The 27,265-nt window shown below is 32.4% G+C and overlaps 3 protein-coding genes, 1 non-coding gene and 1 pseudogene across 4 annotated transcripts; 3 read left to right on the plus strand and 2 right to left on the minus strand.

Annotated features, from left to right (window-relative positions):
- The first annotated feature begins 2,147 nt into the window (after positions 1-2,147).
- On the plus strand, positions 2,148-2,219 carry TRNAP-UGG. Its single transcript has one exon. It is a non-coding gene; the product is annotated as a tRNA-Pro (tRNA).
- A 62-nt stretch (positions 2,220-2,281) lies between these two features.
- LOC114185546 (seed linoleate 9S-lipoxygenase-3) lies at positions 2,282-5,983 on the minus strand. The gene is made up of 9 exons (XM_028073340.1): positions 5,676-5,983; positions 5,236-5,522; positions 4,921-5,161; positions 4,506-4,826; positions 4,323-4,408; positions 4,117-4,224; positions 3,715-4,019; positions 3,365-3,628; positions 2,282-3,269 (listed from the first exon to the last, which is right to left on the minus strand). Exons 1-9 carry the CDS (start codon positions 5,890-5,892, stop codon positions 2,516-2,518), a joined length of 2,583 nt encoding a protein of 860 aa, XP_027929141.1. The 5' UTR covers positions 5,893-5,983; the 3' UTR covers positions 2,282-2,515.
- A 7,434-nt stretch (positions 5,984-13,417) lies between these two features.
- On the plus strand, positions 13,418-16,670 carry LOC114185293 (eukaryotic initiation factor 4A-10-like). The gene is made up of 5 exons (XM_028072948.1): positions 13,418-13,595; positions 14,117-14,186; positions 14,289-14,395; positions 15,247-15,677; positions 15,843-16,670. The coding sequence occupies exons 2-5, from the start codon at positions 14,119-14,121 to the stop codon at positions 16,476-16,478; spliced, it is 1,242 nt and encodes a 413-aa protein (XP_027928749.1). The 5' UTR covers positions 13,418-13,595; positions 14,117-14,118; the 3' UTR covers positions 16,479-16,670.
- Positions 16,671-19,390: 2,720 nt separating this feature from the next.
- LOC114184088 lies at positions 19,391-20,196 on the plus strand. Its single transcript, XM_028071327.1, has one exon. The coding sequence runs from the start codon at positions 19,535-19,537 to the stop codon at positions 19,877-19,879; it is 345 nt and encodes a 114-aa protein (XP_027927128.1). The 5' UTR covers positions 19,391-19,534; the 3' UTR covers positions 19,880-20,196.
- Positions 20,197-22,331: 2,135 nt separating this feature from the next.
- Positions 22,332-26,946, minus strand: LOC114183838 (annotated as a pseudogene).
- Between the last annotated feature and the right edge of the window lie 319 nt (positions 26,947-27,265).

Here is a 27,265-nt window from a genome sequence, read left to right on the forward strand (position 1 = left end):
TACATATATATATATATATTTTTTTTTTTTCTATTTTTTATTTCTTTTAATTATTTCATTTGTCATGAAACTCATTCTCATCTCCAATATATTTTTTATCTTATCATAACCTTTATGTAATTATGTTAAAATGATGTATGTTAATTAAAAAAAACTTATGCCTCACATTTGAATATTTATATTATTTTTTAATATTTTTATTTATTATAAATTTTGCTTTCACATGAGAATGTTTATACTCTCAATTTAGGGTAATATAAAAAAAATTATTTACTTATTATTATTATTAATTTTTGTTTAATTTGAAGAACTCTTTTGTTTCATTAAAATAATTTTCGTTATTTTTCAACCATTAAGTATATATGTTGATATTTGAAAAGTTTTCTTAATTCTCTAAGATATTTTTCGTCTTATTATACCTTAGTTATACATTTGATTTGTTTTTTTTCGATAGTCTCTCAAATTATTTCTAAAACACACATTTGTTAGTTTTTTAATATTTTTATTTATTGTTTTTATTTTCATCATGTAGAATAATATTTTGATATATTCTATCTAATTATTTTTTATTTTATAACTTATTATTAATCATAATATAATTTTTTCACTTTAAATTCTGTTTGAAGTGGTTAAAATTATATATATATATATATATATATATATATATATATATATATATATATATATATAATGATATTTAGGAATAGTATATGATAATTCACTACAAGAAAAACATGAAATGGTGACTGATTTAGTCAGTAACCCATATCAGTCACTATTTTTCGTCATTGGTGGTAGTAGTTGATTTATTGTTTGAATCAATGACTAAATTAGTGACCGATTCAATGATCGAATCGGTACTTGATTTAGTGACCAATTTAATTACTAATTTATTTGTAATTTAATGACTAATTTTTTGGTCACTAATGATATTTCTATTTAATTTTAACCACTTCAAACATAATTTAATAATTAGTTCTCGAAGGTATTTTTCATTTTATCATACCTTAATTATACATTTGATTTCCTTTGTACGATTTCTTTCGATAATCTCTCAAATTATTTCTAAAACACACATTTGTTAGTTTTTTAATATTTTTATTTATTGTTTATTTTCATCATGTATAATAATATTTCGATATATTCTATCTAATTATTTGTTATTTTATAACTCACTATTAATCATACTGTAATTTTTTTCACTTTAATTGTATAAATAACTTTTATTTACTACAATATAAAAATTTAATGTAATTGCTATGAATATTTTTTTGTCACTATCCAACATATATTGAAGTTCAAAAGATACAAAATCTATGTCAAAATTTTATTATTATGTTTATTATTTGTTCTTTGTGTCATTTTGATCAAGTGATGTATTATAACTTTTATTAGTGTATAAAAAAGAGATTCATTATAATTTAAAAAATTGAAGTAAACAAACATTTAAAATATATTTTAATTTAAATATTTGTTTTCCTTTTATTATTATGTTTATTATTTGTTCTTTGTGTCATTTTGATCAAGTGATATATTATAACTTTTATTAGTGTATAAAAAATAGATTCATTAGAATTTAAAAATTGAAGTAAACAAACATTTAAAATATATTTTAATTTGAATATTTGTTTTCCTTTTATATTTTTTTGAAATATTTTTTAATTTTACCAACTAAGTTCATCAATGTTGTAGTTTGTAAATTTAATAAATGTTTTGGTTCACATGAAATTTTATTTGGTATTCTAATATAAAATGTAAACAATTATAATTTATTTTAAGGTATTTGGCATCGAAGAAAATCCTCCTAATATTGAATATTTCATAATATTATGTTTTCTTTACTGTAATTTTTTTTCTTTTATAAAAATTAATATTGAAGTAGTTAGAACACGGGTACGGGTACGAGATTATACCCGTTATCCAGTGAGGATGGGGATGGGAAAAAAATTTGATACCCGTTGGATTTGGGTATGGGGATGAGGATGAATTTTTTATGCGGAGATGGGTATGGGATAGCGAAACCCGTCCCGCCCCCGCCCCCGCCCCGTTGTCATCCCTACCACCGAGAAGCAAAGCCTGAACAAAATAATAAAGAAAATAAAATATTGAGTCTCGAGTTCCGGTCTTGGAAAGCTATAATCAGCTCTGGGCATTTGGTCTAGTGGTATGATTCTCGCTTTGGGTGTGAGAGGTTCCGAGTTCGATTCTCGGAATGCCCCTTAATTTTTGTTAATTTTACCTTTCTTATGCAAAATTTGAACATTCACTTAATGCATCAAACTTTGAAGTCCAAACATCATGGATTTTGTGAAACCCATCTTTTACTTCTGTTCCAGATTACAAGAGTAGCCACCCATACTGCAAGAAGCAGTAACTCTGGCTTTATTGTTCGAAAACACTCTACAAGCACATTTGCTTTTATTAAGGTCGAACACGAAACACTTTATTAAACAACACAGTAAGTAGGTTTGGTTTCCACATGCAGAGGTGGAAGAAGGATTCAGATTCCTTCTCTTCAGATGGAGATGCTGTTGGGAATTCCTCTGAAAGTTAACCCTTCATCACTGGAAGGGAAGAGCAGAGTATAAGGCATCTCAACTGGTCCATGGCGGTTTCTCAGTTTCTCATCATGGTTTCTCTCCGAGAGTTTCTTCTCAATTTCCGAGAGCTTCTTCCCAAACCTTTTGAATGCCTCCAAGGCCCTTGTGTCAGAAGTCCAATTTGGATTGTCCCTCTCCCCCAGATAGACCTCATCAGAAGCATGCCTTGACAAGATTTCTATCACAGAAAGATCAATAAGGGTCTGAAACTTCGGTGTGATAGTCCTCAACAGAGCCTTCTGAGGGCTCTTCTTCAGCTCCTCATACTCAGCAGAACCATTCTCAGGCATTAATCGCCTACTCAGAGTTGGACGGTTCAAGATTAACCCTCCATAAGGGTATTGTCCAAAATTAACAGCTGCATGAAGTGCTGAAGCAGTCCATACCACAATAGTGCAAACCTCAACCAGCTCTTCACGACTCTGCATCTTCGGCCACCATGGCTCGTTCTTCTTGTCACCATGACCCACCTCTACCAGTTCCTTCCACCAAGCTCGGAGCTCAGGGTCTTCTCTGAGTGTGTCATCTGATTTGTAGTACAAGAAAACATATTCGTGAACCCATGTCTTGATAGCATCCCATATCTCAAGTCCATCAACAGCATAAGGGTAGTCCTCTATGATGAGACGAAGACCATGAGGGCACTCTGGATCCTCAGTTGCTATTCCTCTATATCACAGTTTACAGATAACAACATGAGGTTAATTATGTTAAATTGTCAGCTTTTGTTAGCAATAAACCAGACCAGGATGAAAATGAATCACCTTTTTATAAGATCAGCTGGCAATGCTTGATCTGTGAAAACCCAATCCTTGTAAATGGTAGCAGACATTTCCATAGAATACCTTCCCCATAAAAAGGTTTTCTCTATAATTCCACCGTCGTTGACCAGAGATCCCCGAGCAAGGGAGTTTATGTTCATGGTGTCACGATAGTGAGGATGCAGGAGTTTGTAAATAGGATGAACAACACTGAGATGCCTGTTTGTTGCTATCACGAATGGCTCAATAACTGCATGCGTGTTTAACCTATTGTATAATTCATGAAAAGATGTTAATAATCATTCTATATGGATTGAATTGTTTTTATGTGATTTTGGTGAGAAAATTTATACCAGTGGCTGACTAGTTGATGATAGCTGGAGTCATTCACTATTACATAGGCCTTTGCCAGAAGCCAGATAGAACTTTCAACACCTTCATCTGCAGGCAGAATAACTTGACTAACAACACCTGATTTATCATCCCCAGGATGTGGCAAACTCAGTTCTATGGCAAGTGGCCTTAAAGTTCGGTCGTTTTTCAGGAAAAGGATGGTTCTGGTAGCATAAGCCTTTGAGGATGTTGCATTTATTCGCCTTAAATATGGCATGATCGAGTCATGATGATCGAGTATGAACAGTCTCTTGCTTTGAATTGCCTTTTTAACCAAATATAGTGTGCTCGTTATATCATTCAAAAAACCATCAATTAAACTTTAATTAGAAACACAATTTTATACCATATCGATTATGTACCTCATCCACAGTGATCCCTTCTAAGTTACACTCCAGGTGTTCTTTGGTGATTTGACTGGTATGATCACCGTAGACTTGGCTATCTAGCTTGCTTCGTGGAGGGAAATCCTGCAATGGTAAATATAGAATAATTATAAGAAACTAAGAAAATCTAACCTTTTAGTTTGCTGTATTTTTCATGATGACAAAATCTTGATTAGGCTTACCTGAAGAACACGAATCATGTTTGGATTTACACCGGCAAGCATTTCTCTTGCAAATTCTTCATCAGTCATCCATGCAGACCTACTCACTGCTCAAGTCATAACAAAGAACTATTGTGAGATATGAGTAACTCAGAGATTCATTTCGGATCCATTTTAGATACAAGTATATAATATGAGAGATACCTTGAATCACTTTAGGAGGAGGAAACTTAAGGGCCTGTTCACCATCAGTTCTCAAGATTTCCTTGAGCACGGGTAATGGACTTATCTTGCTAATTACATCTGTTGGCAGCTTAATTCCACCTGAATAGAGGCTATGAACATCATCAAAGCTATCAAACTCATTGGGTGTGAAATTCAAATCAAAAGTAGATTCCAATGCTGGAAGAAGATTCTGAGATACGGATTTCAGCCCATAAGTCAGAAAGTCTGATGATTTCAAGTGTCCAAAAGCTTCATCCCTTGGCAGATAAATATCAGAGCTCCTACTCTCACTTTTTGGATCTGTTTCATCAAAATCCAGAATTTATCAGCGGCAAAACATAAATATTAAGGATCATTATTACAGCATGATCAAGTGTAGAAATAGAAGCCAAACCTTTCCTTGTTGGTCTTCTACCAGTTCTTCCCCTACGAGGATAAGGCAAGGTGTCAGAGCCTCCAAGAACAGGACGCGCATGATTTTCACCCTTATCTGGATCACCTAAATCATTGTAGAGATCATAGTCATAGATCCTCTCCCACTCTTTACGTTCTCCTGTTCCATCTCCTCTCAAATTAACTAACTCGTCTTCTCTGTACTTCACCAGAGGAGCTGGTGTTTCACTTGGAAGATATGTCTGCAATATATATAAAATTGTTAGCTTCATCTTTTCATGAAAAGTTATTGAGAACTTAAAACTGATAACTTGACCTGGTTGACAAAGAAGATGCGATCATTTTTGAAGTGTTTGGCATTGTATATCCACGAGTTGCAAAGAAAGTGGAGGCTTCCATGGTTTGGAACGTCTTCAAGAGTCAAACTCACAAGAAAGAACTCAGTCTGCATGAAATTCTTGATGTAAAATGCTCCAGGAATTCCCATCTCATCGTCCCAGTCAAAGTGAATCTTGAATGCAGATTGGCCTGCTCCCAAAGTTGGCAGTGAAGTGATGATACCTTCCAAAAAGGTAGCCTTTCCAAGCTTCCCCTTTCCGTTGGCTGACCAAAAAGAAAAGAAACCAAAATCACCGTTTTTTCGTTTCACTTTTCTTGGACTCCATTAAAGATATACAAGAAAAAAATATACTGATATATATGAAGTGAAAACAAGAACAAGAACAAGAACAAGAACGAGAAGAAGAAGAAACGAACCATCTGGTTTGGTGGCACTGATGAGTTGGAGAGAAACGGATCGACCCAAGAAGGAAGTGAGATTATCGACTGAGGAACCAAGAAGGTCGAGACCTTGACCAATAACGCCCCCAACACTGGTTACGCTGTTCACGTCCAACACATTCTTTCGCATCAACACCACTGTCCCTTTTATCTTGTGCCCCCTGTTGATCAGACCAGACACACCCGAAAACATCTTTGGAACTCACCAAAACTATGTATCACTTTTTCTTTTGGGGAGGACTAGGTAAAGATCAAGCGATGCTGAAAGGAAACGGGTGAGGGTGGTATTTATAAGGAGGAACACTGAGAACCAAGAACTGCATGCAATGAACAAACATTTAAAACTCACTTCAAACGTTAACTGACACATTTTACAGATTTAATAAAATCTACTTTAATCTTTAACCAAAACAGTGCAATAATGACTTTTCAATTTAATAAATTATCTAAAAAATTAGGTTCATAATTAATCATTCGTTTTATTTAAAGTTAAATATGCTTTTTCTTTAAGTAAATTTTAAAATTAGTTAATTTTAAAATTTTAAATTAATTTAATTTTTATTTTTTAAAATTTATAAATTTAGTCTTTTTTAATCAATTTTTGTTAAATTTATTTCATAATAGTATTTGACTTAACATTAAAATAAAAATATGTCAAACACAACTTAAATACAATTCTGAAATGTGTACGAAAAATCAACTAAACCTAACAAAATTTAATTAAAATAATTAAATTCATATATTTTAAAAAATAAATAATTAAATTAATTCAACATTTCAAAATTTAACGAAAATTAAAGATAAAAGAGATAAAAAATAGTTAACCCTTTATTTGAAGTAGTGAGTAATATAGTATTGGAATCATTCATTAATATTTCAATAAATAGTTATGAGAAAGTTGTGTAATTAATATTTGCTTTTAATATTGAACCTCGAGCATGCATGAGTATGAGTGATAGAGATGTTATAATGATGACACCTACCCTTCGGATACTCATACACTTCCCTTTAGAGCCACTTGCCCCAAATCACTTAACACCTGTCTGTCTGGAGAGCAAATTCACTATTGTGTGGTATTTTTCCTTATTATATTTTTTTCGTAATACAAAATTTAAAGGATAAAACAGTTATTTATATTTTTAATATTATCAATTTTTTTCCTATTTAAAAGGAAGATTTCTTGCATTAATCACAATTATTTTCTCTTATTATAAATTTTAATAGTATAAAAAATAGTTCATAAAGTTACTCGTATATATATTTGGTGAGCATTTTTGTAACAAGCTTATCCTAGGAAAAAAAAAATATGAACTTGCACTCGTAATGAAAATTGAACTGATAATTGTCGTTCTCAGAGACAAGTTTTCTGCAATTTCGATGGCGGTGGAGTCTCTGCACAGTCCCTGACAACATAGAAATTGGAACTGCAAATTGCATAAATAAAGGGAGAAAACATTGTTCATGTAAGGTAATTAAAGAAACTAAAAAATTGTCTTAAAAAATCATAACATTTTCTCATACTCGTTCTTGGTATTTCAGTAGTTTAATATATTTTTCAAGAAAAAATTAGTTGAAAATAGAGTATTAATTTTGTGAAGATCAAATTACAAAAGTCACGACAAAAAACACTTACGAGTTGTTGCATAATAATATCCGTGAAGAAGATAAATTTGAAAAGGATTGTGTTGTGAGGTGTCGAAGCGAGTTCATGCAAGAAAGACAGCAAATGCAAAATGCCATGTATTCACCGATTATTTTAAGAAAGAGGAACTGAATTCAACACCACTTCTCTCAATAATGCCATGTGCCACGTTCGGTTATATTTTTAGTTCAATTTAAAATCTTCCAGGAAAATGAAAATAAAAAATTCATATACTAAACTTTTGATTAAATTAAAGAAATCAATTTTGAAAACTATAAAAAAAATAACTTTATAGTTTTTTTTTTTTTAAAATGTTACAACAAGTTGGTTCAAATTAATTGTGTATGACTCTTTAATTCTACAGGTGCAAAGTTTATTTGGGGTTTAAATTTCAAGATGAATGCTTTAGACTAAATTTCAATATTAATTGGATTCTTTTATAAGATTTGGAGAAAAGATTTTTAGCGAAAAACGGACCGAATTGTTAGTGAATCGGATTGGATTGGTGACGAAACGGACTAGCGACAAATTGGACTGGATTGTCGATAAACTAGATTGGATCGTCAGTGAACTGGACTGGACCATAAGTGAATTAGACTAGATCTTAAGTGAACTGGACCGAACTGTAAGTGAACCGTATCGAATCGCTAGTGACGGGACTGGACTGCCAGTGAATTAGAATAGATCATCAGTGGACTAAACCAAAAGGTTAGTGAATCAGACTAGAATGCACATGAACCGGACTGGACCATAAGTGAATCGGATCGGAACGCCAATGGACCAAATCAGACCACTAGTGAACCGGACTGGATCGTCAATGGACCGGATTGTTAGTAAACCAAACCAGATTGTTAGTGAACCGGATCGAACCGTCAGTGAATCAGATCGAACCGTCAGTGAATTGGACCGACCCATCAGTGAACCAGACTGCACCATAAGTGAACTGTATCAAACCATAAGTGAATCGAACTTGACCATAAGGGAATCAGACTGGACTGGACTGCCACTGAACCGAATTGGACCGCCATCAGACCACAAGTGAATCGGACCAGACCGTCAATGAACTTGACCAAACCATCAATGAACCGGACTAGATCTTTAGTGAACTGGACCAGACTGTTAGTGAACCAGATTGCACCATATTTGAACCATATTGGACCGTAAATGAACTGTATCAGACCGTAAGTCAATCAAACCATACCACCAGTGAACCGGACTGGACCACTAGTGATTGGACCAGACTACCAATGAATCGGACTAGATCATTAGTGAACCGAATCGGATCGCTAGTGAACCGGACATGACCGTTGGTGAATCGAACCAAACCACTAGTGAACCGAACCGGTGGCAAAACGAAGTGGCCTATCCTTAAACTGGACTGGATCATCATCAAACCAGACTGGACCAGACAGTCGATGAATAGGACCGAACCAAACCGCCAATGATCAAGATTGGACCATGTCAAACCATGGGCAAACCGGACCAAATAGTTAGTGAATGGGATCAAACATTTTGCGAATAGTAAGGGATCGTCCACAAACAAGACCAGAGCATCCACGTACAAGTCCGGACCCTCAACTAACAAGACCGGATATTCAGTGAATCGAACCAGACCATCAATGACCAGAACCAAATCGTGAGTGGACCGAATCAGATCGTTAGTGGATCGAATTAAAAGTCAATGAACCAAACCGAAAATCTAGTAAACCGAAACAGACCGCTAATATACTGAACCTGACCACCAGTGAATCAGACCGGACGTCAGGGAAAATCTTTTCTGCAAATTTTGTTCTCAAAATCATGTTCTAGATTAAAAAGTCGGAAAGCCTGTTCTGAAATAGTCATTTTAAATTTATGGGAGTGCAACTAGAAAGTATGAGAATGGATGAAGAAAAAACTATAACCAAGTGGACCTAAATGCATTTGGGTCACATTTATGGGTTTCTTCATGGTGCTTCTTCTTGCACTCATGTTTTTTTTCCTGCACCCATATCTTTGTTTAAATGACCTCGTTGCCATTACTAAAAAAATTAACAAAAAAACCTAAAATCACTTCATCTTTCACTGCAAGATGCCACTCTCCTCCATTTCTTCCATCAGTGGTGAGGTTTGTTTCCTGACATCAATGGTGTTTCTCAGTAAAATCAACATCAACGTTTATTTTCTTTTCTTAACGTTGCAGTCCTTAAACCTTTAATTTCATTGTTTCTTTGCCCCTAAAAGGTCCCCATGGACCAACTTTTCTTCAAGCACCTTCCCCAAACAGATGTTGTATTTAGAAAATTTTGATAAAAAATAATGGTTAATGGGAAACCATTTCCTAAGTAATATATTTTCACGACTTATTTCATCAGATATGATCTCAATCATTCTTACTCTTAAAATAAAATTATCTAAGATTTCACATATTTTATCTCCTTTGTTTTGTTTCCATTAAACCTATTATATTACTTTATTATGTCATAAAAAAATAGTTAATAAATTAAAATATATAAATATACCGATCTAAAATTATAATTTTGATATAAATCACAAATTTCCAGAAATCTATAAATTATTAAAATCACGAAAAAGGAAAAAAAGTGATCATTGATGCTTTCGTTTATACTATATTTTTTTATTATTATTAATTTCATTTATTTCATTAATTACTATTATTTATACTATATATCTTATATATAAGCACATCTATAACTATATAAATAGATTTTCTCTTTTATAACCACGTTTCATAATTTTCATTTTATTTTTTATTATCTAATTATTTATTAAATTTTTAAAATTTAACAATTATTTTAATATATTTTTATAAAATTATCTATTTTGTCTTTTTTTTTCTATTCATAAACCATCTTATTTTTTCATATATTTTTCATTTATTTTATTTTAATTTTAATAAATATAAAATTATTTTATGTATTAACTAAATAACATTGTAATATTGTCATCATTAATTTATTTATATTTAAAAAACACATACACAAGTACGATTATACTTATATTAATATACTTTAATTATTATTTCTGTTATTATTATTAAAGTAATAAAAGTATGATCGAAGCAAATATAATCACTTAATTAATTAATTGATTCGCTTACGGTATATCTCTCATCTCAATTTCTAATGATAGAACTTACATTTATTTACATTTATATGAATAAAAAAAAATTGTCATCAAATTGGAACGGTTTTATTGATTCAATGTCATTTTTAGTATACAAAATAAATAAATATATATATATATATATATATATATTAAAATTCGAGCTATTATTCGTTTTGTTGGTTTTTAATTAAAGAAACTACACACATAAAACATAAAAGAGAATATGTGTAACATCCCGTTTTTGATAGTTTTTAAAACTATTAAAACAAAACATTCAAATTTTAATAGTTCAGAAGCAGATAATGACATAGGCCCGTATAACATAATACAGTCATCCCCAAAATGAACCATACATATACGGATCAACGCCTACCGCGCATACATTACTAAGAGGTTACAAAACATCTGATCAGCTAAGCAAAAGAAAAAAAAGGTCACATATGCTACTGGTACGTCTAGTGCAATCATCTCACGTCCCTGAGGGTGTATCCTCACCTGCACGATTATCTGCTCACGCCATCCAATCGAGGCGATCATTGCAAAGTAGAAGACAAACACAAACACGCCACAAAAACTAGAAGGGTAAGCTAACTTGAATGAGGAGTAACCATGCAATTTAATTTATGTTAATGCAGAAAAACAGGATTCATTAAACAGTCTATCAAAATCATCCAGCTGATTCCAAATATAATACCACACACCACTCTAGACTCGATATCCAGATTGTGTAAGTGGCATTGGAGCTCTTGGTGACTTGCACCTGAGATGGTTCCTAAACTCTGCAGAGTTTTAGGCACAATGGGTATTCACCCAACCACTCTCAAGGTAAATCCCATCACCTCTATGATGGATCGGTTTCATAGACCAGGACCTCCTGCTACTTCCCCCGACGTAATCCATTGTACTCTACTTGAGTCTTAATGGTTACTGGAAGCGTCAGGATATCACCAATCTGAGTCCTCATGCCCTTACACTTACTAAACCACATTCCTTAGGATTTCCCTTGAAATCCTAACTCTAACATACTTCCATTCACATCAAGTTCACACTCAATTTCTGCATACAGTTTAACATGCATAAAGATCTCATACATTATCAACCATTATCATCTTAAAGCAACCAATCAAGCATCAAGAAATCAAAACAGTGGGAAAAACCAAACTTCTGCAGGGAATCTCGCTTAGGCTAGAGGATCTCGCCTAAGCTAGAGAGTCCATCTCGCTTAGGCGAGTCGACCTCGCCTAGGCGAGACATCATACAGTGGCAAATAAAAAAATCCTGGGCGAACTCTCGCTCAGGCGAAACTGGCTCGCCTAGACGAGAAGTTATCTCGCTCAGGCGACTCCAGCTCGCCTAGGCGAGAATTCGTGCAGTGGCAGAGGTGATCCTCTGATATTTTCGCTCAGGCGAGAGCTGATCGCCTAGGCGAAAATACCAGGATTCCTCATCTGTTCCACGCATGCATCCTCGCCCAAGATCATCTCATGCTCAAAATCACACCCAAACACGTCCAAGCATCAATTAAACACAAAATCAAGCAATTATATCACTCAAGAACACACCTCCTACAAAATTTGAGTTAAAGGTCAGCTTCCCTTACCTATTCTTGAGTTAAGGTTTGAGTGGAGGCAACCTAGGAGAAGGGAGCTGAATTCCTCAACTGAACCTAGGAGAAGAGAGACCGTGAATGGAGGCAGCAGAAGGCTCAGGCGTGGCTTCTTCTTCGGGACCTGATCAAGAATCAAGGTTGATGAGGTCAGAAAGAGGGAAAACAGAGGGAGAGCTGAGTATGCAGAGAAGGAGGATAAAAAGAAATGAGGTGAGTTTGGTGCTGTTTTTGGAAGAAAAGAGGGGTCTTGCAATATGGAAATCTCTAATTAATTTACCATAATCTAATCTAATATGGTAAAGCTAATAAAAGTATTATTTTATTTTATTTTTCATAATAGCAATAGTTTTGTAATACAAATGTTTGTTGTTGCTTAGTTATAAATAATAATTTGAAAAATAATATTGATTATTCTCTACCACTCCAAATTCACTTTTGAATATTAATTGAGTTGTATATATATTCTGTATTTTTTAAAAATTTAGAATATATTATAAGTTAATAATATATATAAATTAATTAAGTTAATATATAAGACAAAAATAATAAATAATAACAAGTATAAAATATATAAATGTTAACGGTAAAAGTTATAAATATATAAACAATAAGAAAGAGAAAAGAAAATTGTAACAATTTATATAAAACTAGCATACAAGCACTGTTAAATATGTATGATATTAGACCATAATAATATAATGATATTAAGTTAATATATAAAATAAAATTATATTTATTAAAAATAAAGTAAAATATATAAAAAATAATATAATGATATTAAGTTAATATATAAAATAAAATTATATTTATTAAAAATAAAGTAAAATATATAAAAAATAAGAAAATAATTGTTAATAAATAAAAAAAAATTATAAAAATATCAATCAATTTAAAAAAAAATTAATAATTAATTATATTTTATAACGTAAAATTAATATTTTAAAATGTAGATATAATAGAAAGAATTTCTTTATACATTATTATAAATATGGTAATAGCGAAAATTACAAATATAAAAAAAAAAATATAAGAAAATTTGTGACAGTTTTGTATAAAATAATTTAAAGTATTAAGTACATCTAACAAATCAATTAATGATTATATTTCTTGGAAAAACCAGTTAATAATTGTATTTAAAGAATAAAATTGAAATAGAAATTATATATAATAAAAAAGTATCTCTAGGTGAAGATTTATATATAATAAAACTGGACAACTGTTAGGATACTAACTTATGAAATAAGATTTATATATAATAAAACGTATATTATTTATTATTAAAATAATAATATTTATTTTCACACTATTGTTTTGGGTGATGTAACGAAAAACTAGGTAGAATAGAATAGTAGAAAAAAAAAAGTAGAAGTAATTACATAACAAAACCTAAACTGAACACATTCCTTCTATTCTATTCATTCTCCTTTCTCTTCCCTTCAACTCCACGGCGCAGATCCGAGGAGTTTGGGAAACCCTAATTCCTCTTTTCGCTTCCCATACTTCGCTTTTCTCTTTCTCTCTATTCCAACAACATCAGGTAACCCTAACTTCTCTCTATCTTCACCAAAGTTCATCATTTTCATAAATCGCCTTTTATTTTATTTTCTTCTGTTTTCGTATCACTCTCCTTATTATGTTTTGAACATGCGCTTGATCTGATTGCTTTCTTCGCAAAGCTTTTCATTCGATTTTAGGTCTTATGTTATTGTTATTTGTTTGATGGTTAGTTCGAACTCAATTTTTTAATCATCATCGGCTTTTAATGGGTGGTGCTCTTTTTTATTTTCTGTTTTGACACAGATTAGAGTAGTGCTCTGAATTTTTATCAGTTTAATGTATGTTTTTATTTTATTTATTGGTGGTTTTGAATTTGTTTTCTTATCTGGCATCATGCGAAAAGAAAAAGATTTATCATAGCCAAGAGCCCCTTCGTGCTCTTTCACTAGCGTTGTCTCGCGATGATTTATTGCGAATTAATTTTTGTTATGGTTTTGGATTTGTTAGGTCTTCTTATGTACACGTATCTTTTTAATTTTTACTGAAGTTTCTGTTTTGCAGTGATGGCAGGATTGGCTCCAGAGGGTACTCAATTTGATACTCGGCATTATGATACTAAGATGAATGAGTTGTAAGTTATTGCACTTCATATTTTTCATTGCGTGTGACGCTTGACTTATTTTTTCTTGCAGTTTTCTGTGATTTTAATTATTGTTTTGAAAACTAATTACAGGCTTTCTGCCGATGGAGAAGAGTTTTTCACCTCATATGATGAAGTCTATGATAGTTTTGATGCAATGGGTTTACAAGAAAATCTTCTGAGAGGCATATATGCTTATGGTATGTCAAATGATATTTTAGTTTGTTTTCTCTGGTGCTTATTTAATGCTTGAGAAATACTAGGTGTGCCCTCTTTTAGTCACTCTTGATGCTGGTTAATAGATTCCTTTTCTAATGAATCGATACTCTAAAAGTCACTTTTTGAGGCCTGCTGAATTGGCCTTTTACAGAATGCACTGAAAACAAAGATTGTGTTTAAAATACAAAGCCTGTATGTCAGTGAGTGTAGCTGTGTCAGCTACTCAGCAATTTTAAAGATGTAGACTAACTGCTTTTATTAACGGATTTAAACATTGTTCTCTGCAATGGATACCCTGTTGGAGTTATACTGTTTCAGTCATTATCTTGCAATCGACGTATCTGGAACTTCTTACAATTGTAATTATATTTTAGCTAAACAATTTAAATTATCATTTATTTAATTTACTGAAGTTTCTCTTTGAAGCTTAAAAGTTTTAAGATTTATTTTAAGGGGAGTCTTGGTGCAGTGGTTTGTGTTGTCACCATTAACATGGAGTTGTAGGATCTAGACGTGGAATTGACCTTTTCAAAACGAGGATGCCTACTATTTGACCTATCCCTGGCCCCCCTGATGTTGGGAAGTTTATAGTATCAAGTAATGTAGCAATATAGGGGCATTTGGCCATTATTTTTTGGATGACATATGCTTCGAATTATTGTTTTCTGAATTTACACATGTTTCCATTTCAAACTATTTCGTAGAAGATTACAAAGTGGATCTGCAGGTATCAACTATATGATATATATCCTTTATTAAGAACAAAAGCAAATGTTATATGCAGTTAGCTGTTGCACAGGTTGATGTGAAATCTTTTATTCTTGTTCTATAGGTTTTGAGAGGCCTTCTGCGATACAGCAAAGGGGGATTGTTCCTTTCTGCAAGGGTCTGGACGTGATTCAGCAGGCTCAGTCTGGAACTGGAAAGACAGCTACATTCTGTTCTGGAATTTTGCAGCAACTAGATTATGGATTGGTTCAGTGCCAGGCTTTGGTTTTGGCACCAACAAGGGAGCTTGCACAGCAGATTGAAAAGGTTATGCGAGCTCTCGGTGATTATCTTGGCGTCAAGGTTCATGCTTGTGTTGGTGGAACCAGTGTCCGTGAGGATCAGCGCATTCTCCAAGCTGGTGTACATACTGTTGTTGGCACTCCTGGGCGTGTGTTTGACATGCTGCGCAGACAATCTCTCCGTCCTGATCACATAAAGATGTTTGTTTTGGACGAGGCTGATGAAATGCTTTCACGTGGTTTCAAGGACCAGGTTTGTTGGTTTTCCAGTGGTTTGTTTTCCATTGTATCGTGCATATTACTGATTTTTGTTTTGTAATATTTCTCTTTATATAAAACAGTCACCTACATTTGTGCTAAAATGAACTCACCTTGAGTTAAATAGTTAACAGTTTTCATTTTGGTGCATGAAATGCAGATCTATGACATCTTCCAGCTACTGCCGGGTCAAATTCAAGTTGGCGTGTTCTCTGCTACAATGCCACCGGAGGCCCTGGAAATTACAAGAAAGTTCATGAATAGGCCAGTGAGAATCCTGGTAAAGCGTGATGAATTGACCCTGGAGGGTATCAAGCAGTTTTATGTGAATGTTGACAAGGAAGAATGGAAACTGGAGACATTATGCGACCTTTATGAGACTTTAGCTATCACCCAGAGTGTCATCTTTGTGAACACAAGGCGCAAGGTGGACTGGCTCACTGACAAGATGCGAAGCAATGATCACACAGTCTCTGCGACTCATGGAGACATGGACCAAAACACTCGTGATATCATTATGCGTGAATTTCGCTCTGGCTCTTCTCGAGTTCTAATCACCACTGACCTCTTGGCTCGTGGTATAGATGTACAACAAGTGTCTTTGGTTATAAACTATGATCTGCCTACCCAACCTGAAAATTATCTTCACCGCATAGGACGAAGTGGGCGTTTTGGAAGAAAGGGTGTTGCCATAAACTTTGTGACACTGGAAGATGCCAGAATGCTATCTGATATTCAGAAGTTCTACAATGTCACTGTAGAGGAGTTGCCCTCAAATGTTGCTGATCTGCTCTGATGGGTTAATTTTTATTCTCTGTTAAGTCATCAGAGCTATTACTTTTTGACAATTATTATTTTGTGTCTTTCTTTTCTTTTTCAATTTTTACCGGTTAGAGTTCAATGACGCCTTACTTTATTTATAATGGATTCTATTAAAATTGTTTATTTGCTTATTTTAGTAGGTTGCTCAAAGCCATTTCTCTTTTAATTGTGGTATGTATCTTATTTCTGAATAATGCCTTAACCTCTTCTTGTGTGAATTACGAAATTCTGCAAATGCTAAAATATATTTCATCCAAACCAAAGTGTGGAATTTTGTAAATTTTTAAGTGAAATTTCGTAAAAGATATTTTGGTCAAGAAATTATAGTCATCCGTCCAATCATGACCTATCACTAAAGGCTCCAAATCGCGTTTTCTTGAAGCAACATATGTCCTTTTCTTTTTGACTCTAAAGGGTTATATTATTTCATTTTAATTCTTTCTAAAGCATGCAGTCGGTGGATTGAGTGTGCCTTTTCCCATTCAGATAAGTGTGGTATAATAATTATGATGATAAAAAAGAGAGAAAAAATGTAATGCATTAACATTGTAAAATAGTTTTTAATTTTTTTATAATAATTATTTCAAATAACTTGCAAGCCGTGACATTGGATAAAAATGAAGACTAGAGATGATTTTTTAACTGCTAAACGTATCAAATCTAAAATAAATCTCTTGACGCATGTTGAAAATAGACATATAATTTGATGTATCATTTTGTTTTGTATTTTTGAAGAAAAAAATTATTATGCTAAGTTAATTTTCAGTGAAAAGCAGTGACTTGCTAGAAAAAGAAGGGTCAATACAATTTTATTATTCCCTGAAAAACTGTAATCCCATAAGTTTCACACCTACTCATTAATTATTTTTTTTTGAAAATTAAACATAGTTATTTTTAGTCACTAATAGTTAATAATATACTCTGAGTGAATACTTACCCACTATTTTAGAAAACCGCACACTTATTTTTTTAACAAAAAATTTCCCAGAACAGAGTCTCAAGTTAAAAATTAACACCTCCCAAACAAATTTGATAAGATTATTATTTTTATTTCTTTTTAAATTTGGATATCAAATTTGGAACATAAATGAATACAAATTTTCCATCCAAGTTCAGCACCACACAAGGTATTTCTACCGTAAAAAACTTCAAATTAACTAAAATATTTGGCTTTATGATTGCGAGAAGAAAAAAGCGACACTAAAATAATTACAAACTATTTTACACGCAAAGTGTTGCATGCATAATATTGTTATGCATTATTCAAAGACTACAGTGTTAAAATGAATCGTTTTGAATACTTGATAATTAAAGTGTTGTTGAGAGTGAAAGATACATGCTAACCCCTGATCAAGTACTTGTTTTAGTGGAACACTAGCAATTAGATTGAACATGATTACTTTAATTGTACTAACACACTTATCATCATAATTAATCATAATCAATTCATTTCACACTGCACTTTCGGCCAAAACTTTAAAGTCAAGTTTGTACAAAATTGTGAGAGCAACTTTCCAAATGCTTCATGCAATTAAAGAGGACAAAATATTGGAACTTGGGAGGTACATAATAATTACCTTTGCTGGCTATAATAATTTCATTTAGAGTTTTTTGTTTTAGAATATTTTTTATTTTCAAATATTTTATACTTATTTCTTCAAAAACTAAAAAGAAAAATGCTTTACTTTTTTTTCATACTTAATAGCTTGAAGACCAACAAAATGGAACATCTTAAATGTATTTTATTCATTTTTTTTTTGTACTTGAGAAAGCCTTTATATATTACGTTATGTACAAATAAAAGTCTAAAAAGTATTATATGTTATCCATCTTTCTCAATAATCTAAATTTATTATCACCCAGCCACTAATTACTAAGTCTATTTGGAAAATGACGGATAAATAAAGCATAAGTAGTCGTAATAAAAATGTTATTTCATTATTTAAATATTGTGTGGTAGAATAGAAAAAAAATGTTCATTTAATCTTTATAAAAATGAGTGGTAATAAAAAATGTTATTTTATGCTCCATTGGTCGGATGAATTTGAATTTTTCGCCGATTTGTTTTTGTGTGATTTCTCTGTTGTCTTCAAAATAATTTTAAAAATTAAAAATATATTAAAAAAATATTTAAAGTATCAATCTAGTATATTTTTGATATTCATCCAAAGACATAAAAAAAACTAATTAAACTGTTAATTTGAACACATGCACGTGTGAAAGGTATCCGATGGCATCATGAAATTCTGCTCTGCAAAGAGGGTTGGATGAGTCCCACCTTACCCTACTAATTTTCATTAATGAAAACAACATGTCATCTTCTACTGACCCAATTCAAAAAGATTTTATTATATAAATTAAAGAAACTTTTCAATTTAATATCATAATATTTTTTTTTCTAAAAAGAAACAACTTTGGTGTAAAAAGACCAACCCCATGATTTATTCTAAATTTGACAAGCCTTTTAAAGAAATTATTGGATAGAATTATTTGATAGAAACAACACCAATAACACAATGAAATGTGAAATTAATCTTATATTTTCAACATTACTATACAAATTATATAAATTAAGTAAAGACTTTTCAATTTAACATCACAATTTTTTTTCTAAAAAATATAACTTACTATAACTTAAAAAGATCAACACTGTGATCTATTCCAAATTTGATGAATTTTCCAAAATTATTTCTTGGTAAAGAAAATATCAATGATACATAAAATCAATTTATACATGGATTGATATCGATAAAAATTTCAAAAAAAGAAAATTTTATTTATTTTTGACTTATTTTTATTTCAATTAAATATAAGGCTCTGATTCACTTCTTTTAGGTAAATTTAAAATTTAGAATCACACTTAAATTTTAAATTTTATCCGTATCCGTATGAATCAAAATTCTTTTCACGCAAATCAGAGGAAGAGAATTAAACTATGCTAACATACAGCTACAAAAGAGCAAAGCCACAAACCCTTTAATTTGTTCCTTGTTCTTTCATATTACTCTTGCTTGGGGCACTGTGGTTGGCATGATGATGGAGTTCAGATCCAAGTCATGCAGAGATGAAAGGGTTCAGAGAGAAAGCAACTGTGGAGGCAAGGTGGCCCCAACAACCATGCAAGATCTGAGGTGTCACAGTGCCAATAATGCTTCTTCTGCCACCACTGCTAAGGAGATTAAGGTGAAGAAAGTGAAAAGGGTAGCTTCTAAACCATCAAAAAGTTGGAGCTTCAATGATCCTGAGTTGCAGAGGAAGAAGAGAGTTGCAGGCTATAAAATATATGCAGCAGAGGGCAAAATGAAAGGCTCTCTCAGAAAGAGTTTCAGGTGGATCAAGCACACTTACACTCAAGCTCTCTATGGATGGTGGTGAATCATGTTTTATTCTCCCTTCTTCATGTTTTCTTTTCTGTAATCAGAGTTACTTTGTTTTTTTTTTTTTTTCTCAGTAAATGTTTCAATCCTATTCGAACAAGATTGTGTTTCTGGTTCAGAAGTTTAACTCCCTTTTGTATGAAATTCCATTACTACTGCTGAATTTCCTAGTTATCAGATCACATTTTAAGATGAATATACTGGTTTTGAAGTAGATTTTGATTGGCTTGTTTGTATTTTAATTATGATTATGCGTGTCAAGAACAAAATAAATGAAAGCTCTATGACAGAATCACTCTGTTTCTGTTCTGTTTCTGTTCTGTTTCAAATAATGTTCTGTTTCTGTTCTTTTGTCATAGCTAAATTCAAACCAGAGAGAAAGTTTTCTTCTTCATTACCAATCTTGCAAACCTCAATGACTTTGTGTATACAGAGTTGGTTTGAAATAAAGCTCTAAACAATGTCACAAATCTCTTTCAATGGTTCATCAACTAACCATACAAAAAATCTTGAATAGTTGCCACACTGTGACCAATTTTACTTAAAATGTAAAGGATTCCAACAAAATTGTACCTGTAAAAGTGATTATTCTTTTATCTTTTGACATTTTTTCCTAATTAGTGGAAGATGAAAACAAAATATAATATGGCCAAAAAAATAATGATAAAACGAAAGATAATAAAGATATCAGGCCCATAATGTATCTATATTATTAGAGAGAGAATACAGGACATTTTTAATTGATTCTTGAAATTTGTAAAAGCACATTTTAAAAGTGAACTTCTTTTAAGGGAGTGATTTATTTAATTTGTAATGCATTATGATGTTAATTTTTTAAATTTAAAGGTAAATGTATTTTTTTATTCAAGTTAGGGTTAATTGATCTAAAATTAATTATCAGTGGTCTATTACAAATAATTTATGCCCCCTTTTTCTGTTAATTTAAAAAAGAATCACTATCGCAACACAGTTGCTGTTGGATTAGACCCAAATCCCATTTAAATTATTGATAGATTCTTTGTTGTATTGAATTGATGTTTATTAAAATTATGTTGAAAGTTGCTTGGAGAATGGAAGATGATATGAAGATGAAAATAAATTTGAATCTTTTGTTGAAGAGAATAAAGAAGGAAAATAGTTTAAAATTAATGAAATTTATTGTATTGTTTCTTATATATTTTACTTATCTTTTCTTCTTTTTTATCTTTTTCTCTATTTTTTATCAAACACGTTTAATGTCATCTTTTATTTTATCAATTTATTTCTTTTTTGTCACTACTAAAGAGAGGATAAAACACTTGAATAATGACTGATTAGAAAACATATACACGAGACTTGAAATATATGTTATAAATTTGAACTATGCTTAAAAATATGAGTTTTAAAACATATACCTACATTTATTAAAAGTCTGCATTTTAAAACATTATTTGTTCATTTAAATTTAAAGAATTTAAATTATCATAAATTATATTTTAAAGATGATTAAAACTATATAGTGATGTAATGAATACAAAATAGATAAATGTAACCACTTATGTGTGTAAGAACTTAGCTTTAAAGTACCTGTTATTTTATTTTTATTCTACATATAAAATAATTATTGTTATTAAGCATAGATAAATATTATTAAAAATCTTGAAGTAAGTACAATACCTTATTCTATTTTATTTTTTAAAATTTAAAAACCTATAAATTAAATTTTTCTTTAATATTTTGCATCATAGAGTTATGATATTATACTTTATACATGTTATTTAATTATTATACTAATTTCATTAATACTGATTTGACTTCAGTTCAACCCCGATAAAACTACAAAATCTCAAACCAATTTCTTGACCTATTGAATAAATAATGTAATTATCTACTAACATAAATAGTTAATTTAACTTAAGAGTCGCAATTTCATGTATTAATCATTACAGAAAATTGTTTATGACATGCCATCATTGAGTCAAGTCCCATATAAATTAACAACTCATCAATTTTAAATTATTTATTATTTATTATTTATGGCAATGCATACAATTTTTTAAATGTTATTATATCAATTATTACTATTATAAAAAAAATTATTGGCTAAAATATCGATACGAAAAATGGGAAAATATATGTCTAAATTACTTAAGCATTGAATATTTGTTTTAGAACAAATAGTATTAATACTTCCCTGATTTTTAGTGATATTTTTTTAAACACAGCAAATTTTAAAAGTAGTAGATGATATAAACAGAAGTAAAAAGTAAAATTGGTTTAAGTAAAAACTTACGTGTTTAATATTCTAAATTTTAAAAATGTTAAATACATTTTATAGTATTGGAATAATTAATAAATATAAATTGGATAACTTAAATTTGTTCCTTAATAAACTTTTCTTGGCCAATAAACGGTCAAAGAAATAAGAGCTATTTGTTTAAAAATGACAGAATTAATTATCGCCATTTCAATGAAAAAGACATGAACATAAAATGTGACTAATTTAATTATTCCTGTGAAGCACATCCAATTATTGAAAAACAATTTCATTAAAATTGGTTCTACAAATCTCTATATACTAAAGATTAAGGGACCTTTAAATTTATTAAGATAGGTGATCGATAATGGGTAGCTGATACCTGTTAATACTGTAACCTCTCGTCGTTGAAATTCAGGGTCTCAAGACCTCGAATAGTTGACTCAAAATTCTTCATGTTCGATGTATTTCTGGCAGAGGATATTTGGCTGTGCTCAAATGACATGATAGAACTTCTTTGAGCATCCATGGTGAGAGGATGAGAGGGCTCGCTCTCATTGCCCATAGTTGCATCACAACTTGGCCGGAACATATTAGAACTACACAACTGCACACAGCATACACAATTTAACATATCGGGAAAACCAACCGTGGCTTTTGGTCACCATTCCATAAATAGATATACTAACCGTAACATCTTTAGATCCATTTGATTCACTTGGAACTGTAGCTTCACCAGTGTGTCTATCAGCATTTACAACAGCTGGTGGCACCGCAGAACTTGGTCCAGCAGCAGAACCCTGAAAATGTTACTAGAAGTAAGATAATTTAATATCAAAAGCAAATATCAAACCTAATGCAACTGTACAGCAAACCATCACTTACAATAGCACGAGCAGCAGGTGAGGCAATTTGAGATTGCTGATAGTTCAAATTGGTCCAATCAAAGACATCATCAAATTGGAATCCTTTAACAAGAAGGGAACACCAACCAAACACAAAAATTACATGTTAAAACATTACCATCTAGTTATTAAAGACTACACCACATCCAAAAGTGAAATAATACTTGCAAAACTGAATAGTTCAAACCTTCACGAATGAAAAGGTCACTGAAAAGCCTTTTCAAATAAGCATAATCTGGTTTGTCATCGAATCGCAGTGACCGACAGTAATGGAAGTATGAAGCAAACTCGGACGGGTAGCCATGACACAAAGACTAACAAAGAAGCAAGCCACATTTTGTCATGATCAAGGGCCACATAGATAATATGTACTGACACACTATTTTATTCACAGTTTTTCTCACCTCAATAGAAGTACCAACTTTCTTCTCACTGATTTTCTCCAGTTTCGTAGTACCCGCTTTCAGTCCCTGCCACGGGAGACTGTAGAAATACTAAGTAAAAAAATAAATTAAAAGTGATAAAAAAAAACAATAAACAAAGGACCATGAACAACTACCGTCCTCTCAAAAAATACATAAGAACAAATCCAAGTGATTCCAAGTCGTCCCTACGGCTTTGCTCTAATAAAGAAAAAAAGGGTAACCCAAACTTCAGAATCAATTAACAGTAAATACAATGACAAGGGAGTTTAATAAAGAGATTCATTGAGTACGTACAAATTCCAAGATGAGCTTTCATACTAGCGTATCTAGCCGTTCCAATCAAATTCTTATTCTCTCTGCACAGATTACAAGCAAGTGACAATCAGAAAACCCTACAAAATTCAACTACTATTTTAAAATAATAACTTGGAAGTACTGCACAGACATCCATATAAATAATAAATAAAATAAAACAAAGAATAATACAAAATCACCATTGCGAATCTACCTAAAGATATTTTATGAGTGACAATAGCAATTCCATGCACTAATTATTGAAACATATGTCCACAAATAAAATAAAAAAATAGTAAATATAACATACAATTGGAAACGAAAGACTTTAAATCGGATTGATTGTCTGTGTTAACTCTATACTTTAACACTTGCACCCAATAATTTTCATATAACCCACAATGTAGGACCTCTCAGTTAACTTGTCCAGTTAACCGTAGAACTTTCAACAGCAGGTACATCAAAGTTTTCAAGCAATTCCATATCACACATCTACTTTGGTAGTTAACAGATTTATCAATATTATTCTACAACTCAAGGATCTAGTGAAAATAAACTAGCTTCATATCTTGCCACAATTAGAATACTTCACAGCTGCATAAGTAACAAACCAGAGGTACCACCTACTTCCCCCACCACTGTTTTATTAGGAAACCCTCTCTCTAAAAAGTCGGTGTCCTTAAATAACGATACAACAGTTTTCAGATACACTATCCTAGTTCTTAAAAAATAAATTAGTTTTAGCTTTGCTACAAGCTGGTGGAGCTCCAAAGGTGCATGAAGAGCTCCATGTGTAGCGGAAATGGATGAAGGAATGGAGGCAAGTTGGAAGGCACTTGCAAGCAATGGAAGGTGAAAGAGGTGATAGGATTTCCTAATCTATGCTGGCCTAAGGAAGGTGGCTAGAGATAGAGAGAGGAAATCTCTAGAAAGTGGTGACTCTCAAAGGCAATAGAGGGAGGAGTGCTCTCAACTCAAGTTGCATCTATTGCATAAAATTTCAAGAGTGTCTACAAATGAGTGAAATTTTGGCTTTTATATGAAGCCATTTACAAATGAGAAAGGAGAGCCTTTGGATGGAGTGGGCCTTGATCTTGGCCCTTAGATCAAGCTTGGAGAAGGAGGCTTGATCTTGGCCATTGGATGATGCCTTGGAAAAGGAGGAAGCATTCCTAACCCTTGGATGTTTTGGATCCATGAGGTGTAGGAAGAAGTGTTAGATTTCCATATAGTCCACCTTGACTCTTTTGATAGCTCATGGCCAAATCTCCTATTGGGCTTAGTCAAGCTCAATTTTATCAATTAAACTACTCATTGTTTGACTTATTATTCTAGAAAGCAAAGCCTAAATTGCTATTCTATTGCTCTTTGAGACACCTCTTCAAATCTTCACATCTTCTTTGACCCATGTGAAGAGTATGAGAAGCCCATGTGGGTTTGGGCCATCTTGAATGAAGTCTAATTGGATCTTTTTGAGCATGCTCCTTGTTATTGGACCTTTTGATGGACTTGGGCTTGAAGGTGCATGTGGACCATGTATTGGGCCTTAAGCATGATTTGGGCCTAGGCGTTGACCCAAGCTATAAGCCTTGTTGGGATCACATCACAAGCACACAAAATAAAAAAAAAGTGAAAATGAAACAAAATACCTGTAAGGAATATGTCGGTAGTTGTCTCTATATTTCTTAGCAAGGCCAAAGTCAATGATATAAACCTATAAAAGAGGTAAATTTTAGAAGGATGCATCCAAGTTTAAGAGATGACATAAAGGGACAAAAATAAAATGATTGGAAAAGCAGGCATCAAACCAGTACCTGATTTGCACGCCTCCCCAAACCCATTAGGAAGTTGCCTGGCTTGAGGTCCCTATGTAAAAATGATCTGGAATGAACAAGTTCAACTCGATTTATCTGCAAACAGTTCGAGATTGCCCCACTTAAAACAAAATGTAAACGTAAATTAGAAGAGTATCTACACAATGCAAGACATCCCACCATCTGATCAGCAAGCATGAGAACAGTTTTGAGGGACAATTTCCGGTTACAGAAATTGAATAAATCCTCGAGACTAGGGCCCAGTAATTCCATCACAAGGACATTGTAGTCTCCTTCGATGCCAAACCATCTCACCTTTGGGATCCCAGCTGTCAAATAAAGATAGTGAACCAAAAACATTTAAGCTGAGTAATACAGATTCTACAAGTAGGAATAGAGATAGGAAGGATAGAAATTCAGTAAGAAAGGACATTACTTCTTCCTTGCACTATTTTATAAAACTTTAACTCATGCAGAGTTTGAGGATGCTTGGCTTTGGCACTTTCCTGAATTAAAAGGCAAAAAGAAATGGAAAAGAAACATTTCATAAAACATATCTCTAATCCTCAACAGTCAACGCAGTTCTTCAAAAAAGTCAACTATCATCAATACCACCAATGACAGAGGATAAGCTGCATTAAATATATGGCCAGACGTCCCATGGAGTTGGGAAACTAAGGCACAAGAGACAAATTCCTCAAGAAACAGACTTACGGCACACCTTTTGGCACCTCTGGCCACGCTACTTCATCCATAAAAATTAAATCAATTAAAACATCGTCCAACAGCACACTGTTTCTCACACATTACACTACACGACACTTCATAGCATATATACAACCGTTTACAATTTCCCAACAAAAGATTATAAACAACCAACCACACCTAAAAGAACTAGAGCGACGTTTACCGATTCATGCAAACTGTGTTTCGGATTAGCAAACATTAAAAGTAGAAGTCAACAGTTTGTGAATTAGAGTAAGTCATAGTAGTAGTACTCACGAGCTTAACTGCAACCTCTTCATCTGTCTGTATATTAACACCTGAAAGAAAAATCAATGAATGAATAATTGAAAGTAAATAACCATACATTAAAAGCGTGGAAGAAAGAGAACAAACCGAGATAGATCTCGCCAGAGGCTCCGCTACCAAGCTTGTGGCCAAGACGGAACTTGTTTCCAACCAAACGTTCCATTGCATGAAAGCGAAACCCTTGGGTGGTAAATTAAACCCTAGAAATTGATAACTGAGAAAGGACGTAGCAGAGAAACTGAAGGCAGAAGAGGACATAAATGCGAAATCAGGAAAAGGTGAGGGTAAAAATGGAAATAAGACTTTCTCTCTCTACTCTTAGCGCTTTTCATTCAAACAAATTTTCTGAGTTCTAAGACCAATTCACTGCTGCTAATGTGGTCTTTTCCTTTTCTAAAAAAATATTTATTTCCATTCATATATATAATAATTTTATATTTAAATTAAGTATACGATAAAAGATAGACGAAAGTAGGGGTGGCAATACGGGCCGGCCCGGCCCTGCATAAGGCCCGCACAACGCGGGCTGATCCGCCCCGCCCCGCATACTTTATGTGGGCTGAAAATACTGGCCCGCTCCGCATACTCCTTGGCCCGCAGGCTAGCAGGTCGGTCCGCTTTTTTAAAAAAAAAATATTTTTTTTATTTAATTTTTTATTTTGTATGATAAAACTTTAA

The sequence above is a fragment of the Vigna unguiculata genome, chromosome 5 (assembly GCF_004118075.2).
Source record: "Vigna unguiculata cultivar IT97K-499-35 chromosome 5, ASM411807v1, whole genome shotgun sequence".
NCBI lineage: Eukaryota > Viridiplantae > Streptophyta > Magnoliopsida > Fabales > Fabaceae > Vigna > Vigna unguiculata.